The sequence below is a fragment of the Petaurus breviceps genome, unplaced genomic scaffold (assembly GCF_028583685.1).
Source record: "Petaurus breviceps papuanus isolate PSGF00001 unplaced genomic scaffold, PetGlider_PUasm1.0 191, whole genome shotgun sequence".
NCBI classification, from domain to species: domain Eukaryota; kingdom Metazoa; phylum Chordata; class Mammalia; order Diprotodontia; family Petauridae; genus Petaurus; species Petaurus breviceps.
Window position 1 is genome coordinate 2,705,502 of NW_027185811.1, and position 15,105 is coordinate 2,720,606.

The 15,105-nt window shown below is 43.8% G+C and overlaps 1 protein-coding gene across 1 annotated transcript in view; it reads left to right on the forward strand.

The window, feature by feature from the left end:
- The window catches only part of FAIM2 (Fas apoptotic inhibitory molecule 2), a 68,904-nt gene that overhangs the window by 24,929 nt on the left and 28,870 nt on the right, over positions 1–15,105 (forward strand). The window contains exons 6-10 of the mRNA XM_069092591.1: positions 10,130–10,180; positions 12,700–12,739; positions 13,598–13,635; positions 14,480–14,567; positions 14,778–14,873. Of these exons, the coding sequence (XP_068948692.1) occupies positions 10,130–10,180; positions 12,700–12,739; positions 13,598–13,635; positions 14,480–14,567; positions 14,778–14,873 (313 nt within the window). The remainder of the gene's footprint in view (positions 1–10,129; positions 10,181–12,699; positions 12,740–13,597; positions 13,636–14,479; positions 14,568–14,777; positions 14,874–15,105) is intronic.

Genomic DNA, 15,105 nt, shown 5'->3' on the forward strand with positions numbered 1-15,105 from the left:
CACAGAGGTAATAAGGGTCAGAGCCAAGATTTGAAACCAAGTCTGCCTAGTCCAAATCTAATACTCCTCCCGCTCTACCACGCTGCCTTCCAAAGGTAAAGGGGAAAATACAACAGCCCCCAAAATCTTTCACCCTCTATTCCAGGGCATTCTAGGTGTATGGGATTTAAGTGGTTTAAGAGCCTGAGTGGTGGCCAGTTGAAGAGAGGCATTGGCCTGGGAACCTCCTTTACTAGCCTCTCCACTGTGACAGATCACGTTTCTATAATGCTTAGATGTTAACAAAGCTAGACTTTTCTCCTTGGGGGTTATTTTCATCCCCTGAAGAAAGGGAAAACCCACTTAGAGAAGGAAACTTTGGTCATGGGATCCTGGCTGTGAGAAAGAATGCTGACAGTGGTAGCAATTTTGGGGGTGATCCCCTTGCTAGCTACCTACTTAATTTTCTAAACAAATCCTAGCCCTCTAATAAAGAAGTGGGTAAAATGAGGGGAATGGGTTTGGATCAGTTGAGTAATTCTGACCAAGTCTATACAGGCAAAGGATCTATATAATTCCAGCAAAAAAATACGCGTTGACCTCAGTTATCAAGGTAGACTGAGGTTGTACTGTTGTCTGAACTGTCTAAACTATTTGCTCGTGTAAATTTAGCTTCTGGGAGTTCCTGGGGGCTGGGGCTGGGGAGCCAGTTGGGTGAGGGAGGAGGGGCGGAGGGAAAAACCCCAGAACAGAACTGTCATCACCACAATATTAATCATTCGAGAAGTATTTACTGAGCACCCCTACTAGGCACTGTGGGTGATAAAGGAGAGGTACCTTTAAAGGTCATTGCCCTTTAACAGATTAAAATATCATCAGGGAAACAAATCACATGTGAAAAAGATAACTAGTAATACAAGGAAATATTTGATTAGTGCCAAACGACATTAAATGCTATGGGAGCTCCCAGGAAGAAGAGGGGAAGAGAAGATTTAGGGAAGACGTCCTGAAGGACTGGGGCACTGAAGAGCAGGTTGGCATAGATAAAGAGGTTAGGAAAGATATTCCAGGAAGAGGATCAAAGATACCAACATGGGAATCCTCATTGTCTGTTCAGGCTTCAGTGAATGGATGAGTCTGAACAGCACGTAGCATTGACAGGATCATAGATTTACAGAGAAGAAACTTCAAAGGTTATCATCTCGTGTAGCTGACTCTTTTGACCATGTAATGTAAAGATGTGGTGGATAGTGTGTCTAAGTTCAAAGACCCAAGTTCAAATCTGTCCTCAGATACTTACTAGCTTTGTGATCCTGGACTAGTCACTTCCCTGAGCCTTAGGTAGGAGGGGAACAGACATTAATTGAGCACGAGGCATTGTGTTAAGTGCTTTATAAATATAATTTCATTTGATCTTCACATCAACCCCATGATTCTCATTTTACAGTTGAGGAAACTGAGACAGGCAGAGATTAAAAGTGACTTGGCCAAGGTTTTATAATGAAGTGCCAAGATCAGAACTTGAACCCAGGTTCTCTGTCTCCAGAGGAACCATTCTTTACACTATGCCACACTGAGTTAGTTTGTTTACATAGGAAAGTAGTGCATTTGGAAAGGCAGATTGGGAGTGGATTATGGAAGGCCTTTTGAATACCTGACTGAGAAATCTGGATTTAATCCTGCAGTGTCCTCCATCTTTCAGGGTATGCCATGATTGATTACCCCCTCATCTCCCTCCTCCTTTGGAAACAAGGATAGAGCCCTAGACGGGTAACTCACTTTGGGAACAGATTGGCAATCCTGCTCCAAATTGGACCTCTGAGCTACCCTAGAAAACAGTGGCAGACTACATGGGATATAGCCACCTTCAACTGAGAGATGACAAAAATCTGTCAAGGCCAAGAGTTCTTAACCTTTTTGTGTCCTGGACCCTTTGGGCAGACTTGTGAAGCCTATATAACGCTTCTCAGAAGAATGATTTTAAAACGCTTAGGAAAAAATGGAAAAAGTGCAAATTTGTTTACAATTTTTTTTTTTGCAAAAATGCAAAGGAACCTGATTATTTTGAAATATAGTTATTAAAATATTTTAAAGGTCATGGGCTCCAGGTTAAGCTTGAGCAGCCCCCTCCTCTAGAGCCATCTGCCCCCAAGAGTTTCAAAGCAGCCAGAACTCTGCCCCTACCACCCGTAAGGGTGCTAGACTGGTGAGGAAGGTTCTCCCACTGACACCCAGCTTGCAGATGCTCCCCTGATTCCAACTGTTTGACCTCTCTTAAGGAAGCAGGGTTTGGAAGAAATCTCCCCCAGGGATATGCTCTATGTATGGAGAAGGGAAGGACAGGTGCCCTAAGGGTTACTTTTCTCCTGCATGTGCTTCCAAGCTAATGAGGTCTCCCTGGGACCAGCAGCATGTCTGGTTGGCATGGTTCCCTTGTCATGCGTAGCATCCTGTGCTGGACCAGCCTAGTAAATAAGCTTTGGCCCATATAACCAGGGCTGCATGGAAATGAGGCATCAAGTCTAATGAGAAATGTAATCTCCCTGGCCCTGGCTCTCACAGGTCCTCTGCATGAGTTGCTATGGGAATTTTTGTCTGGGGAGAGACTCAGACTGTCAGCTCCAATTGGGCTTCTCTGATCCAACTTGGCTGGGCTGGGGGGGGGGGGGACCAGGGTGAAAGGGGGCCATGGAGAAAGCTTTGGGAGGGATATAACCTTGGGAAATAGGTATGTGGTCATTACAGACTGGGTAGCAAGAGAGAAATTTCTGTGAACATGATGGCAGAAACCTCCTCTCCTGACTACAAGGGGAGAGGGGGTGGTACTAGACAGCACACAGTGCCAATTAATCATGGGTGTGTGTGTGTGTGTTTGTGTGTGTGTGTGTGTGTGTGTGTGAAGATGGGAGTGGGGAGGAAAGAAAGGAGAAAAACTCAGGGCTGAAGAGGGTGTGAAGCATTAGTTTTATTTGTGTTGGCCCAAACCTCAAGTTGCCATCCAGGGCACCCTCCCCAACTCCTCCAGGCAGCCTTCCCTGGCTAGCCTCCCCACAGTTCTGTTCTTGTTCCATCCTCCCAACCCCCAGCAAAGCTGTCTGGAACCTTGGCAGACTGCTGTCGGCGTTCCTGGGGTGTGTATCTGGTTATCTTGGTTTGCTCTGAGTGCCCAGGACCCTCCATCTCTGAGGAGCCTGGCCAAGACACCTGGCTGCCTCGGTTTGCTTGTTGGCCTCAGGGGAGTTTAATTTTCCTTTCCTGGCAGTCTGTAAACAGCCCTGTGGATCAGGTACTCAGCCTGAGCCTGGGGACTCAGTCTCATGCTCCTGTGGCTCTTCTCACCTCCCTCCTGACTCAGCCTCTCCTCCTACCTCCCCACCTCCTTACTTTGAGGAATGACACCTTCCCTCCCAAAGCCCCACTCAGCTGTCCTGACTTTCTGTCTGGTCTCCATCTTTCTCTGTAGCTTCTTTGTAGCTGGAGAGTCATGAAAAGCCAGAGCAGAAGCCAGGGAGGGCTTCCAACGGTGGTAGGGAGTTAGGTCAGCCAAAACAAAAGAACAACCCCCCAACCTTTGGATGAGAGCTGTTGAGATGCCCCTCTACAGCATTTGGCCCTCTTTCTTGAAGCACTAGCCTCCCTCACCTTCCATAGTATTGCAGGATTCAGGTTCCTTTCCTTTTCCTCGGGGTGTTTCACTGGTTCTTCTTCCTCTTAAATTTAGGTATCCCTGAAGGTTCTATGACCTTAGTCCCCTTCTCTTTCTACCCTGTTTCTCTTGCACTCTCCAGTCCCACAGCTTCTAATGTCACCTATGTGTAAGTGGAAGATTTCCCAAAAGCATAAAGGAGGTAGTGGAGGATGATGAAACCAGCACCAGATTTGGAGTTAGAGGACCCAGGTTCAAATCCCCAGCTCTGCTACTTCCTGTGTGACCGTGGGTCAATCATTTAACCTCAGTATGCTTCAGTTCTCTCATTTGTAAACCAAGGTCAGGATGCTATGATCTCCAGACCCAGATTTCTAGCTACCTGGTGGACATTAAATTCAATAGTATCTTAGACTTAGTGTGTCCTAAATTCCCCTCAATTAGGGGGAAAAAGGGGTGCAGTGGATAGAGTGCAGGTCCTGGAGTCAGAAAAACCTAAGTTCAAATCCACCCTCAGTCACTCACTAGCTGTGTGACCCTGGGCAAGTCACTTAACGCTACTTGCCTCAGTTTCCTCATCTGTAAAATGAGTTGGAGAAGGAAATGGCAAACCACTCCAATATCTTTGCCAAGAAAACCCCAAATGGGGTCACGGAGAGTCAGACATACCTGAAATGACTGAATCAATTGCACTTATCACCTGACCAATGAAACTTGCTCCTCCTGCTTACTTGCCAGTTTTTGTTAGGTGTGCTTCTGTCATCCAGGTGAGAAAGCTTGGAGCATCTCTCTATCCCGGCCCAGCATGTAATCAAGTCCTATACTCTTAGCATCTCGAGGGATCCATCACTTTCTTTCCACTCCCCCACCTTCAGCGAAGGTTCTCCTTGCCTCCTTCTCAGACTGCTGTCATAACCTCTTTACTCACCCCTCTGCCCCATCCTACACGTGACCGATAAATTACTCTTCCAATGACCCTACACTGATAGTGTCACTCCATTCCTCAAATCCCATGGATTGTCATCACATTATTTTTTTAATACCTAAGCATGAAAAAAAACTTTTAAAAAATTATAAAAAAAAAAGATCTAAGCATGGTGTTCAAGGACCTTGTTGATTTGACTCCAGCCTACCTTTCCTCACACAAACTTCCTTTACAGAAATCCTCCAGAACTGTCAAAATAGAATATATACTAATCCTATAATGTGTCCTCTGCTTTTCTGCCTCTTAACCTTTGTCTCTGCTACTTTCCCTTTTCCTTCCCTTCCCCTTATCCCTCTTCCTCCCCTTTTCCCTTCCCTTCCCTTTCTCCTTCCTCTTAACCTTCCCCTTTCCCATTTCCCTTCCCCCCTCTCTCTCCACCTTCCCTTCCCTTTTTCCTCCCTCTTCCCCTTTCTCCTTCCCTCTCCCTCTTCCTCCTCATTCCCCTTCCTCCTCCCCTCCTCATTCAAAGCCTAGCTCAAATGCCACCTCCAATTCACACCATCCTTCTTCTGTGATCTGGTAGCACTTACCTTCCTCTACTCATGCGATATTTGTATTGCCTTTACTGCTTTATGGTATAAATGATTGTGTATTTTATTTCACTTTCTAGATTATAAGTTCCATGAGGAGAGAGTTTCTTTGTATGCACCACAATGCCTAGCAGTGTCTAATAACCTCACTAGAACTTTTGAGACAGAATTCCAGACAATTCAAGTTCAGGAGTTGGACGAAATTGGATCCTAGGTTCACAGTTAGACAAGGAAGTCTTCTTTGAAGTGAAGAATCTTGAGCTGGAGCTGGGTTTGGAAAAAGACAAGAGACTTTCACCTGACTTCAATCTACTTAGATACTGGGGGTTGAGATAATCTTCGGGAGGCTATACGTATGATAAAAACTATAAGAGATAGTCCTTAGGAAGAAAACAGTAAAAGAGCAGGTAACTACTGAGCTTGGATAATAGAAGATGGAGGTCTATATATGTGTGTGTGCACACATATTATATACATATACACATCATATATGTGTGTGTATTACATATGTCTATATTACTCGTATATATTAACATATACATGAGAATATATATACACATACATATGAGAGTATATAAAGTATATATGAATTATATATATTATGTGAGAGAATTGAATCAGGTATTACAGATTAATCAATCAGCAAGTATTTATTAAGGACTTAATGTGCCAGGCACTGACCATGCTAGGTGCCAGGGATACAAAGCCTAAAAAAGAATGGGAAAAAGTTTCTGCCTCATGGAGTTTACATTCTATCAAGACATAAAAAGTACAGGCAAGGTAAAAATACCAAGTAATTGGGGAGGGCACTGGTAGCTGGGGAGATCAGGAGGAAAGGTTACTGATAGGAAGTACCACAGGGACTGTGAAGCAAACTGAAGATTTCAGTCAATCAACAAAGATTAATTATATGCCAGACACTGCTGGGCACTGAGCATGTAACATCACACACCTCTATCGGCTCATGTCACTGTGGAGACTCACAGAGGCTGGCCCGCCAAGTGATGGCTCCTGGAGCTAAGTGTGAAGTCAAGGAAAACCTTGGGGTCTGTGACTTTTATTCCTCTTTTACATCTAAGCAGGGATTTCTTCAGAGCCTTTTTTTGTGCAGCCTTGGAGATAGAAGGTAGAGATATGCATTTTTATTCAGGGTAGACAAAATAGAAGGTGGTACAAGGACTAGGTGCTAGGGACCATACTCGGACTAGGCTTGTCTTCTATCCTCTCATCCTATTTCCCTAGAACTAATCATTACACAGAAGCCCAGATTATGGAGGATTTTGACTGAGAGCCTCATTCGATGCTATGCCCATCTCTTTTCTTAAGCCTTGTGACTTAGTCACCATCTGCCAGATCAAAACCTTCTTCCCCTGTCTTTACTCTTGGTTCAGCCCTCCCCCTCCCCGGTCCTTCTCTTTCTCTGCTTTGCCCTTCTATTATGCCCCCTAGAAGGTACTAGTGACATTCTTGGCCGTGCTTTCTTTGAGGTGCCCCTTTCATTCATGCTCACCAATACACCGGAATAGGAGGAAGAAAAGTCATACTGACTGCTAACTCTTCACTGTTACTTCCCTGCTCTCACTTCATGATCTTTACTTAAGAACCCCTCCTCCTTTGAGGGTCACTTGCCCCACACCTGTATCATCTATACCACCCAGTCTGTATTCTTGTTACTGCAATCTACTGACCTCCAGGTCATTCTTCCTCCTTTCTTGAAGAGTTTAGTATTCAACTCACTGCCCTCAGTATCCATGTTAATGATCCCTCAAATATCCTGGGTTACAGTTAATCAACTTCTTCAACTGTATCTTCACTATTTCATTTACCCCCAAGGATGGTCATACCTTGTATCACACCATTTCCCATCTTTCATATTACCTCCATTAACCTGGACTCTAAAATTATTCTCTCTAATTATAATTCTTCTAGCTCTTCCTCTGCCTTTTAAAGCAGGGGGGTTTTAATCACCATTTTGATAACTGTATTTCAATATCATTGGCTTCCTTTATAATCTTGTAATTTTATTTTATACATTTAAAAACATTATCCCCAGAAGGAGTCTGTAAATTTTACCAGATTACAAAAACAGTTAAGAACACTTGCCTTCTAGGTGGCTGGGTGCCACAGTGAATAGAGCACCAGCCCTGCAGTTAGGAGGACCTGGGTTCAGATCTAGCCTCAGACACTTACGCACACACACAAAACTAGCCGTGTGACCTTGGGCAAGTCACTTAACACCAATTGCCCTCCAAAAAAAAAAAGAACATTTGCCTTCAAACTATTTTTAATATAATAAATTTTAATTATGTCTTTTATCCTGGTCCCTCTTTTCACCTTCCCTTGGTTATAAGTGTTCCCATGGGTTCAATTATCACCTCTTTATAAATGATTCCCAAATCTCTATAACTAATACTAGTGTCTTAGCTCCAGTTCCATATCACCAGCTGCCTGTTGGATATCCCTACCTGGATATACCATTGACATCTCAAACTCAACATTTTCTAAACCCTCATTTCAGTCATTATCTTTCCCTCAAAAATCTAACAATCCTCCAAATTTCCCCATTCCTTGATTCAGTCAGTCAGAAAGTTTTTATTAAGCACCTACTATGTGCCAGCCATACATTTGGGAACACAAAGAAAACGAAAAGACAATCCCTGTTCTCCAGGACCTTACAGTCTAATGGGAGAGACAAACAACTATGTGCAAACAAGTTAAACACAGGGTAAATTGGAGATAATCAAGAAAGGGGAAGTGCTCAAACTAAGGGGAGAATCCAAAGAGGATCCCTGTAGGAGGGGTTTTACCTTAGACTTGATAGAAACCAGGAGTTAAAGTTAGTGAGGGAAAGAATTCCAAGCTTGAGAGACAGCCGGTGAAAATGCCTAGAAATGGAATGTTTTGGGGAAGTTCAATGTGCCTAAAGTCAAACAGTAACTTACTAGTTTATGTGATCCTGGTCAAGTCACAACTTCTGTTTGCCCACTTTTCTCAGCTGTAAAATGGGGGCCAATAATAGTACCTACCTTGCAGAGTTATGAGGATTAAGTGAGATATTTGTAAAAAAGTGCTTAGAATATTCCTGGTACATAGTAGGTGCTTAATAAATACTTATCCCTTCCATTCCCCAATTCTACACCTTTGGAGTGCCGTACATGACTTCTCAATATCCTTTCTCTACCCTATCCATTCAGTTGCCAAATTTTGTTGATCCTCCCTCTTCAGCATCTTTCACAGTCCTAATTCAGGCTCTTCTTGTCCCCTGGATTGTTATAACAATTTCCTAATTAGTCCCCCTACTTCCAATCTTTCCCTTCTCTGAAGAGCTGCCAAAATAATCAAAGCACAGAAATGAGAATATCATCCTCCAAGTCAAAATCCTTCTGCAGCTCCCTAGATTCCCCACCCCACCCCAGATAAACTACAGACTCCTCAGTCTGGCATGTAAGACCTTCCACAATCTTATTTCAGCCTACCCTCTCAGACTTACTTCATATGAATCCCCTTTATACACCCTACCCTCAAGTCAAACTAACCTCCTAGCTATTCCCTGGGCGCAGTATATCTCCTGTCTTAGTGCCTTGGAAGAAGATGCTGTCCCCTCTATCCCTAGAAAGCACTTCCTCCTCAACTCTGCACTGAACCCTTATTCAAGGCTCAGCTCAGGTGCCACCTTCTTGGGAAAGCCTTCCCAGAGGGTACTGCATCCCAAAACCTATCGTTAGCCCTTTCTCTATCTTTAAATTATCTTGTATTTTCTTACCTTACTCTACTAACTTTTATTCACCTTACTTATACCACTTCTCCCCCCTACTACCCTTCCTCATCTAGTAGGATATAAGTCCCCTGATGGCAGGGACTGTTTCCTCACCTAGTTTCCTACTAGGTGCTTAATAAATGCTTGTTGAATTGAATTACATGGAAATAATGGGGGTACCATGATATAGTGGAAAGAGCCCCTGGGTTCAACAGTTCTGCTGCTTACTGCCTTGTAGCAGCAAGCACCCCAAGCGTGCTCAGGGTGGCTGCCCATACAGGTTCTTGGATCTGCTTTGTTAAAGGAAAGCAACTCAAAATGGGTTAACAAGCTTACTTTAACCAGTCAAACATATATCGTTTACCTTGTTCAGGGGAAAAAGATCAGCACCCCGAACTTCAAAGTATACAGGCAGAATTATCAAGACAGAAACAGATCAAGTAGACAGATTTCCAAACTGTCCAACCATTACATCCATACCCAGTCAACATCTGGGTTTCAACATCTGGGTTTTTCAAAGCCGGGGGGGCTCTGGACAACGGCTTCCCAGAATCCAGATCAAATCACAGAACACTTCTCAAAGTGAGCCCCCAAAACAAAGCTACACATCAGGGCTACTTCTCCTGGCTCAGAGAATGTAACAACCTTATTGACCCACTGGCCAATCAAGAAGTATCTACTGAAAAACAAGCCTCCCACCCCAGGCTCTAGGTGCACTTTAGCCTAGGGGCAGGGAAGATCTTTAAATTTGCATTTCCATTACATGCCTATAAGATGCTGCACCTCCTCTCTGGGTGCCAGCTACTTAACAATTAATAATTAAGAGGTGGATAGTGAGCTAGAGAATCTTTAAGATCCCTTCTACTTTTTTTTTTGGAGGGGGGAGGCAGGGCAATTGAGGTTAAGTGACTTGACCAAAGTCACACAGCCAGTTAAGTGTCAAGTGTCTGAGGATGGATTTGAACTCAGGTCCTCCTGACTCCAGAGCCAGTGCTCTATTCACTCCACCACCCAGCTGCCCCTCCCTTCTACTTTTAAATGCTACAATATTAAGCTCTCCCTACAGTTAAGAATCAGTTCTGAGACTTCCCCACCTCACATAGTTCTCTTAATTCCACCAAAGGTGTCCCTCTTGGGGAAGGCTTAGGGTGGGAAGGAAAGGGAAGCAGCTCCTCACTCTCCTAGCTCTGGGTACCAGATGGCTAATGCTTTCTGTCTTCTCCTCTTTTCAGTGCTGTGTTCTTCATGACTTATCTAATCCTGGCCTGCTGTTCTGGACCAAGGTATGGTCATTTAAGGGGCATCCAGATGGAGAGGAAAAATGGAATATGGATTGGGAAATTGGGGTTTGGAACCCTAGGGACCCATGTACCATGCAGCCCTTTGAAGATCCAATTGTCCTCTATCTCCATCAAGATCTTCTTTTGCCCTGTCTTTATATAGATTGGAAAATAGTGGGAGAGGAGAGGTCTTCAGGAAATAATATGATAATTAAGGAAGCAGCAGGGATCTAGCCCTCTGGTATAATTACTCAGTCAACAGTCATTTATAAAACCCTACTAGGTACCAGGAACTGGGCTACTGGGGATACCATGACAAAAATGAACCTATGCCCTCAGAGAGACCACTTCTGTAGGGAAAGATATCATATACATATACACATACACATTGTATGTAAACATATATAGTATATCTGTGTTTACAGAATTTACATATGATACATTTGTAATATTTTACCTATATAATAAACATATTATACATGTGTTTACAAAATATTATACATATGTATATAAAATCAAAGGCAATAGGGGAAGGAAAATTTTCCCAGGCCAGGAAAATTTTCTTTATAATGTAGCACTTGAGTTTTAAAGGAAATATTGGATTATAAGAGGCAGAGGTGAAAAGGGAGTTAATTCTAGGCATGGGAGACAGCCACAGAGATGGGATTTCATGTATGAAGAATAAAAAAGTCAGTTTGGCTGGATCAGAGAGTGAGTGAAGGGCAGTAATATGTAATATGGTTGGAAAGGTAGGTTGTGACCAAGTTGGGAAGGGATTGAAATGCCAAAGGAGTTTATAATTGATCCTAGAGATAATAGGTGGCCACTACAGCTTACCAAATAAGGGCGTAACATGTGTATTATACATAGGGATATCACTTTGGCGATTGACTATGTGTTTGGAGAAAGTAGAGACTTAAGACAGGAGACAAATTGGGAGACTCTTACAGTAATCCATGGGAAAGTTATTAGGGATGGTGGTTATGTGAGTGGAAAGAAGGGGAAGATACCAAGTGTTAACAAGGTAAAAATGAAAAGATTTTGTAACTGAATAGATATGTGGGTTGAGGGAGAGTGAAAGTGAGAAATCAAAAGTAATAAGAAGCCAAAGTTGTGAACCTGGGAGCCTGTAAGAATGGTGGTGACCTTGACAGAAATAGAGAAGGCAGGAAGAGAAGTGGGTTTGAAGGGGAAAGAGACTAAGTTCAATTTTTGCCATGTTGAGTATGAGATGCCTACAGGACATCTGATTGGAAATATCGAACAGGCAGTTGGTGATGTGAGACTGGAGAACAAATTAAAGACTAGGGGAAAGAAAGAAAGAAAGAAAGGAAGAAAGGAAGAAAGAAAGAAAGAAAGAAAGAAAGAAAGAAAGAAAGAAAGAAAGAAAGAAAGAAAGAAAGAAAGAAAGAGAGAGAGAGAGAAAGAGAGAAGAAAGGAAGGAAGGAAGGAAGGAAGGAAGGAAGGAAGGAAGGAAGGAAGGAAGGAAGGAAGGAAGGAAGAGAAGGAAGGAAGAAAAGGAAGGAAGGAAGAAAGAAAGAAAGAAGGAAGGAAGGAAGGACAGAGAGATAGAGTCATCTGCATAGGGATAGATGATAATTGAATTCATAGAAACTGATGAGATCACTAGGTAAGAATGCATAGATATGGAAGAGAAGATCAGGACACAGCATTGAGGTATACACAATTAGGGGATGTTACATGGATGTTGCTCCAGCAAAAAAAGACCGAAAAGGAGTAATCAGATAGGTAGGAAGAAAACCAAGTGAAAAACAGTGTCACAAAAACCCAGAAAAAAGAATGTTTAGAAGGAAAGAGGTGGTTGATAGTCAAAGTCTGCAGAAAGGTCTACAAGAATGAGAATTGAGAAAAGATATGGCAACTGAGAGACTGTTGGATTTTGATCAATACAGTAGCTAACCCTAACTCCAGAGAACCAGTGATGAAGCATGCCATTCACCTCCTCACTAAGAGATAATGGATTAGAAGTGTAGAGTCAGACATATATTTGCAAGCATCACCAACATAGGGATTTGCTTTGTTTGACCCTGCTTATTCATTACAAGAGAGGGTTTTTATTTTAAAATTGGAGTGGGGGACTTGGGGAATAAAAGGGTAATGATAATGATGCCAGGAAAAGAGAAAAGGGGGTCATTGAAGCATTTTTAATATGTATAAAAGATCACAGAAGGAAGTTCAAAGGGAGGTGGACAAGCAGGACAACTTTGAAACTCAGGAGCTGAAGTTACTGTAAACTCTTTAAAAACTAAAGCAGTCCAAAATAGAGATTTGCAGTTTCATACATAGTTTTTTTTTGTTTTCTTTTTTATATATAGAAATGTTCATATTTGTTGGTATTATGAAGCTCAGGAGAACATTTTTAAAAGATTTATAAAAGTGACCAGTTGAATGATGAGTTAGGATCCAGGTTGCAAAGTTGAGATGTGAGTGAGAGTATAAATGTGAATGGGGCTCCAGGGAATTCGTGGGCCTACCTCTGATCTCTATAATTTGTATTACAGGAGATATTTCCCATGGAACCTGATTCTCCTGAGCATCTTTGTAAGTGAGGAAGCAAGGGCTAAGGGTGGGCTGGGACAAGGGCTGAGGGGGTCTCAGACATGGGCATGGTTTTCCCATCTCTCTGAGGTTTGAGATTCTGAAATTTAGAGGCAGAATACCATCAGCACCAGAACATTTCCACTAAGGGGAATAGACTTTAAGATTTTAAGAGACCTTTAGATTAGGGGTGGCCTTTATGATGTCTTTGGGGACAGGGCTATTGCTATCTCAATTCTCCTTTTAAAAAAGCTGCAATTCCTACCATCCCCTGTTACACATACACATGCATATACATACATACAGTTCCTTATGCTTCCCTTCCAATCCTTTATCCAGTAGTTTATAAAAATAATTCAAGAGGGACTTTGGGTTTAGGGTAGATATGGAGAAGAGAGGGATAGGGTCTTGGTGTGGGGGTGAAGGGCAGAGATTTAAGTTAGAGATGGGCTGGAAAGTAGAGACAAGATGATGATAAGGAGAAAAAACCTGGACACATGCCAGTTCCAGGAGGTTAAGGTAGTTTGGGATCTGTCTCCTGGGCAGTTTTCATATAGAACTGATGTCTCTGTCTTCCACACCTGACCTCTAGCAGGAATCACCGGGGACCTTTTAACTGGATAAGTCAATTCCCAGACCATTCAATGAAGCTGCTAGGATTAGGATCTCACCTCAGTCAGAGATGAATGACATCCATCCCTCCTGGGGACTAGGGAATGGGATTGGGGGTGGGGCCAGTAATGGTGGTGAGAGGAAGGAGTGAGGAACAAAATACAAGTGATATGACTCAAAGAAAATGGGCCTGTGTCCCCAAAACCTGAGCTCCTGGGGCTCTCCCTTCTAATTTATTTCTCATTGCAGACCCTGTCTATGGCCTACCTCACTGGGATGTTGTCCAGGTAATAAAAAGGGAAGAGGGAGGGGATGCTAGAGTGGTAATTCCAGCAAATGGAGGAATCTGGCCTACCTTTTCTAGACTGAATTCTCAGTTTACAACTGCCTGCATCAGTTCTTCTTTCTAAGAAGGGAAAAGACAGACAGAGCCAATCATAATCAGTTCCATGTCTCTCCACCAAGTAGCTTATATGCATGTGCAATCAGTCCCTAAACTTCCCGATATCACCATGGCAAAGTTCCACATATGCACATACACACAGAGATACCAGTGTACACCCTCTCTTAGCATACACCTTGACCCCTTTGGGATTCCTTACAAGAATGTTCCTTGAGGGTCACTTTCACCAACTTTTACCCATGTTCAAAAATGTAGATGTCTAGGGGCGGCCAGGTAGCACAGCGAGTAAGAGCACCGGCTCCAGTGTTGAGAAGACCTGGAGATCGAATCCCAGGCTCAGACACTCAGCACCCACCCAGAAACACCTGGCCATGTAACCTTGAGCAAGTTACTTAACCCCAATTGCTTTAAAAAAAAAAATGTAGATGTCTGATGGTTAGACACGGGACAGGGGCGGGGGTTTATGGGTGTGATTTGACCTCAACTGATCTTCCTGGGTACTTCCCTGGGGAAACTGAGCCCTCCTTCATCATCCTGTCCTCTGTCCTGAGGGAGGAAGTAGAGAGCCCCAGTTAAGAAAAGACTTCAGGCTCCACTCAGGAGAAAAGGGGCTCTGATTCTAACCAAAGAGAAAGGTCAGTGGGAGGCAGGTGAGATCCCAAACCATATGGCCTAGCCCTGGGCCCCAGGTCCTGCCTGCCCAGGTGACAAAGATTCTTGCTCCACAGTTACTACAATACCAAGTCTGTGCTTCTGTGTCTGGGGATCACTGCCCTGGTCTGCCTCTCCGTGACTCTGTTCAGCTTCCAGACCAAGGTTAGTCAAAGGACCCCTAGTGAGAGGGAGGGGAGACCACAGACTGGGTGGGAATCAGCAGGGTTGGGGCTATTTGGAAACAGGAGATCAGGGGAAGGGGCAATGTGGAGTCCACATCCGGAGGATGAGTAAAACTCTACAGCTGGGTGGAGAACAAGGGGCGGCATTGGCCTCCAAACTGATTCCCCTCCTGGCTTCCCTCCCCCACAGTTTGACTTCACGTCCTGCCAGGGCATCCTCTTTGTACTTCTCATGGTCATGTTCTTCAGTGGAATCCTGCTGGCCATCATCCTTCCCTTCCAATATGTGAGTCACCTCCTCCCTCCCTCCCTGCCCAGGCTTTTCCCACCCCTCTCTCTCCCCTGTTGCTCCTCTTCTGTCCCGGGGGCCAAGGCCAATGAGAAGCCAGGCAGGCCCCTGCAGGGGATCTGTATGTGCCTGCTCTTCCCCTGGCCCCCAGGCAGGGATGTTGGACAGTTAAGCCCAGGTCAGGGGCACTGAGGGCACGAATTGGGAACAGAGAGTTGGGGAGGGGGGA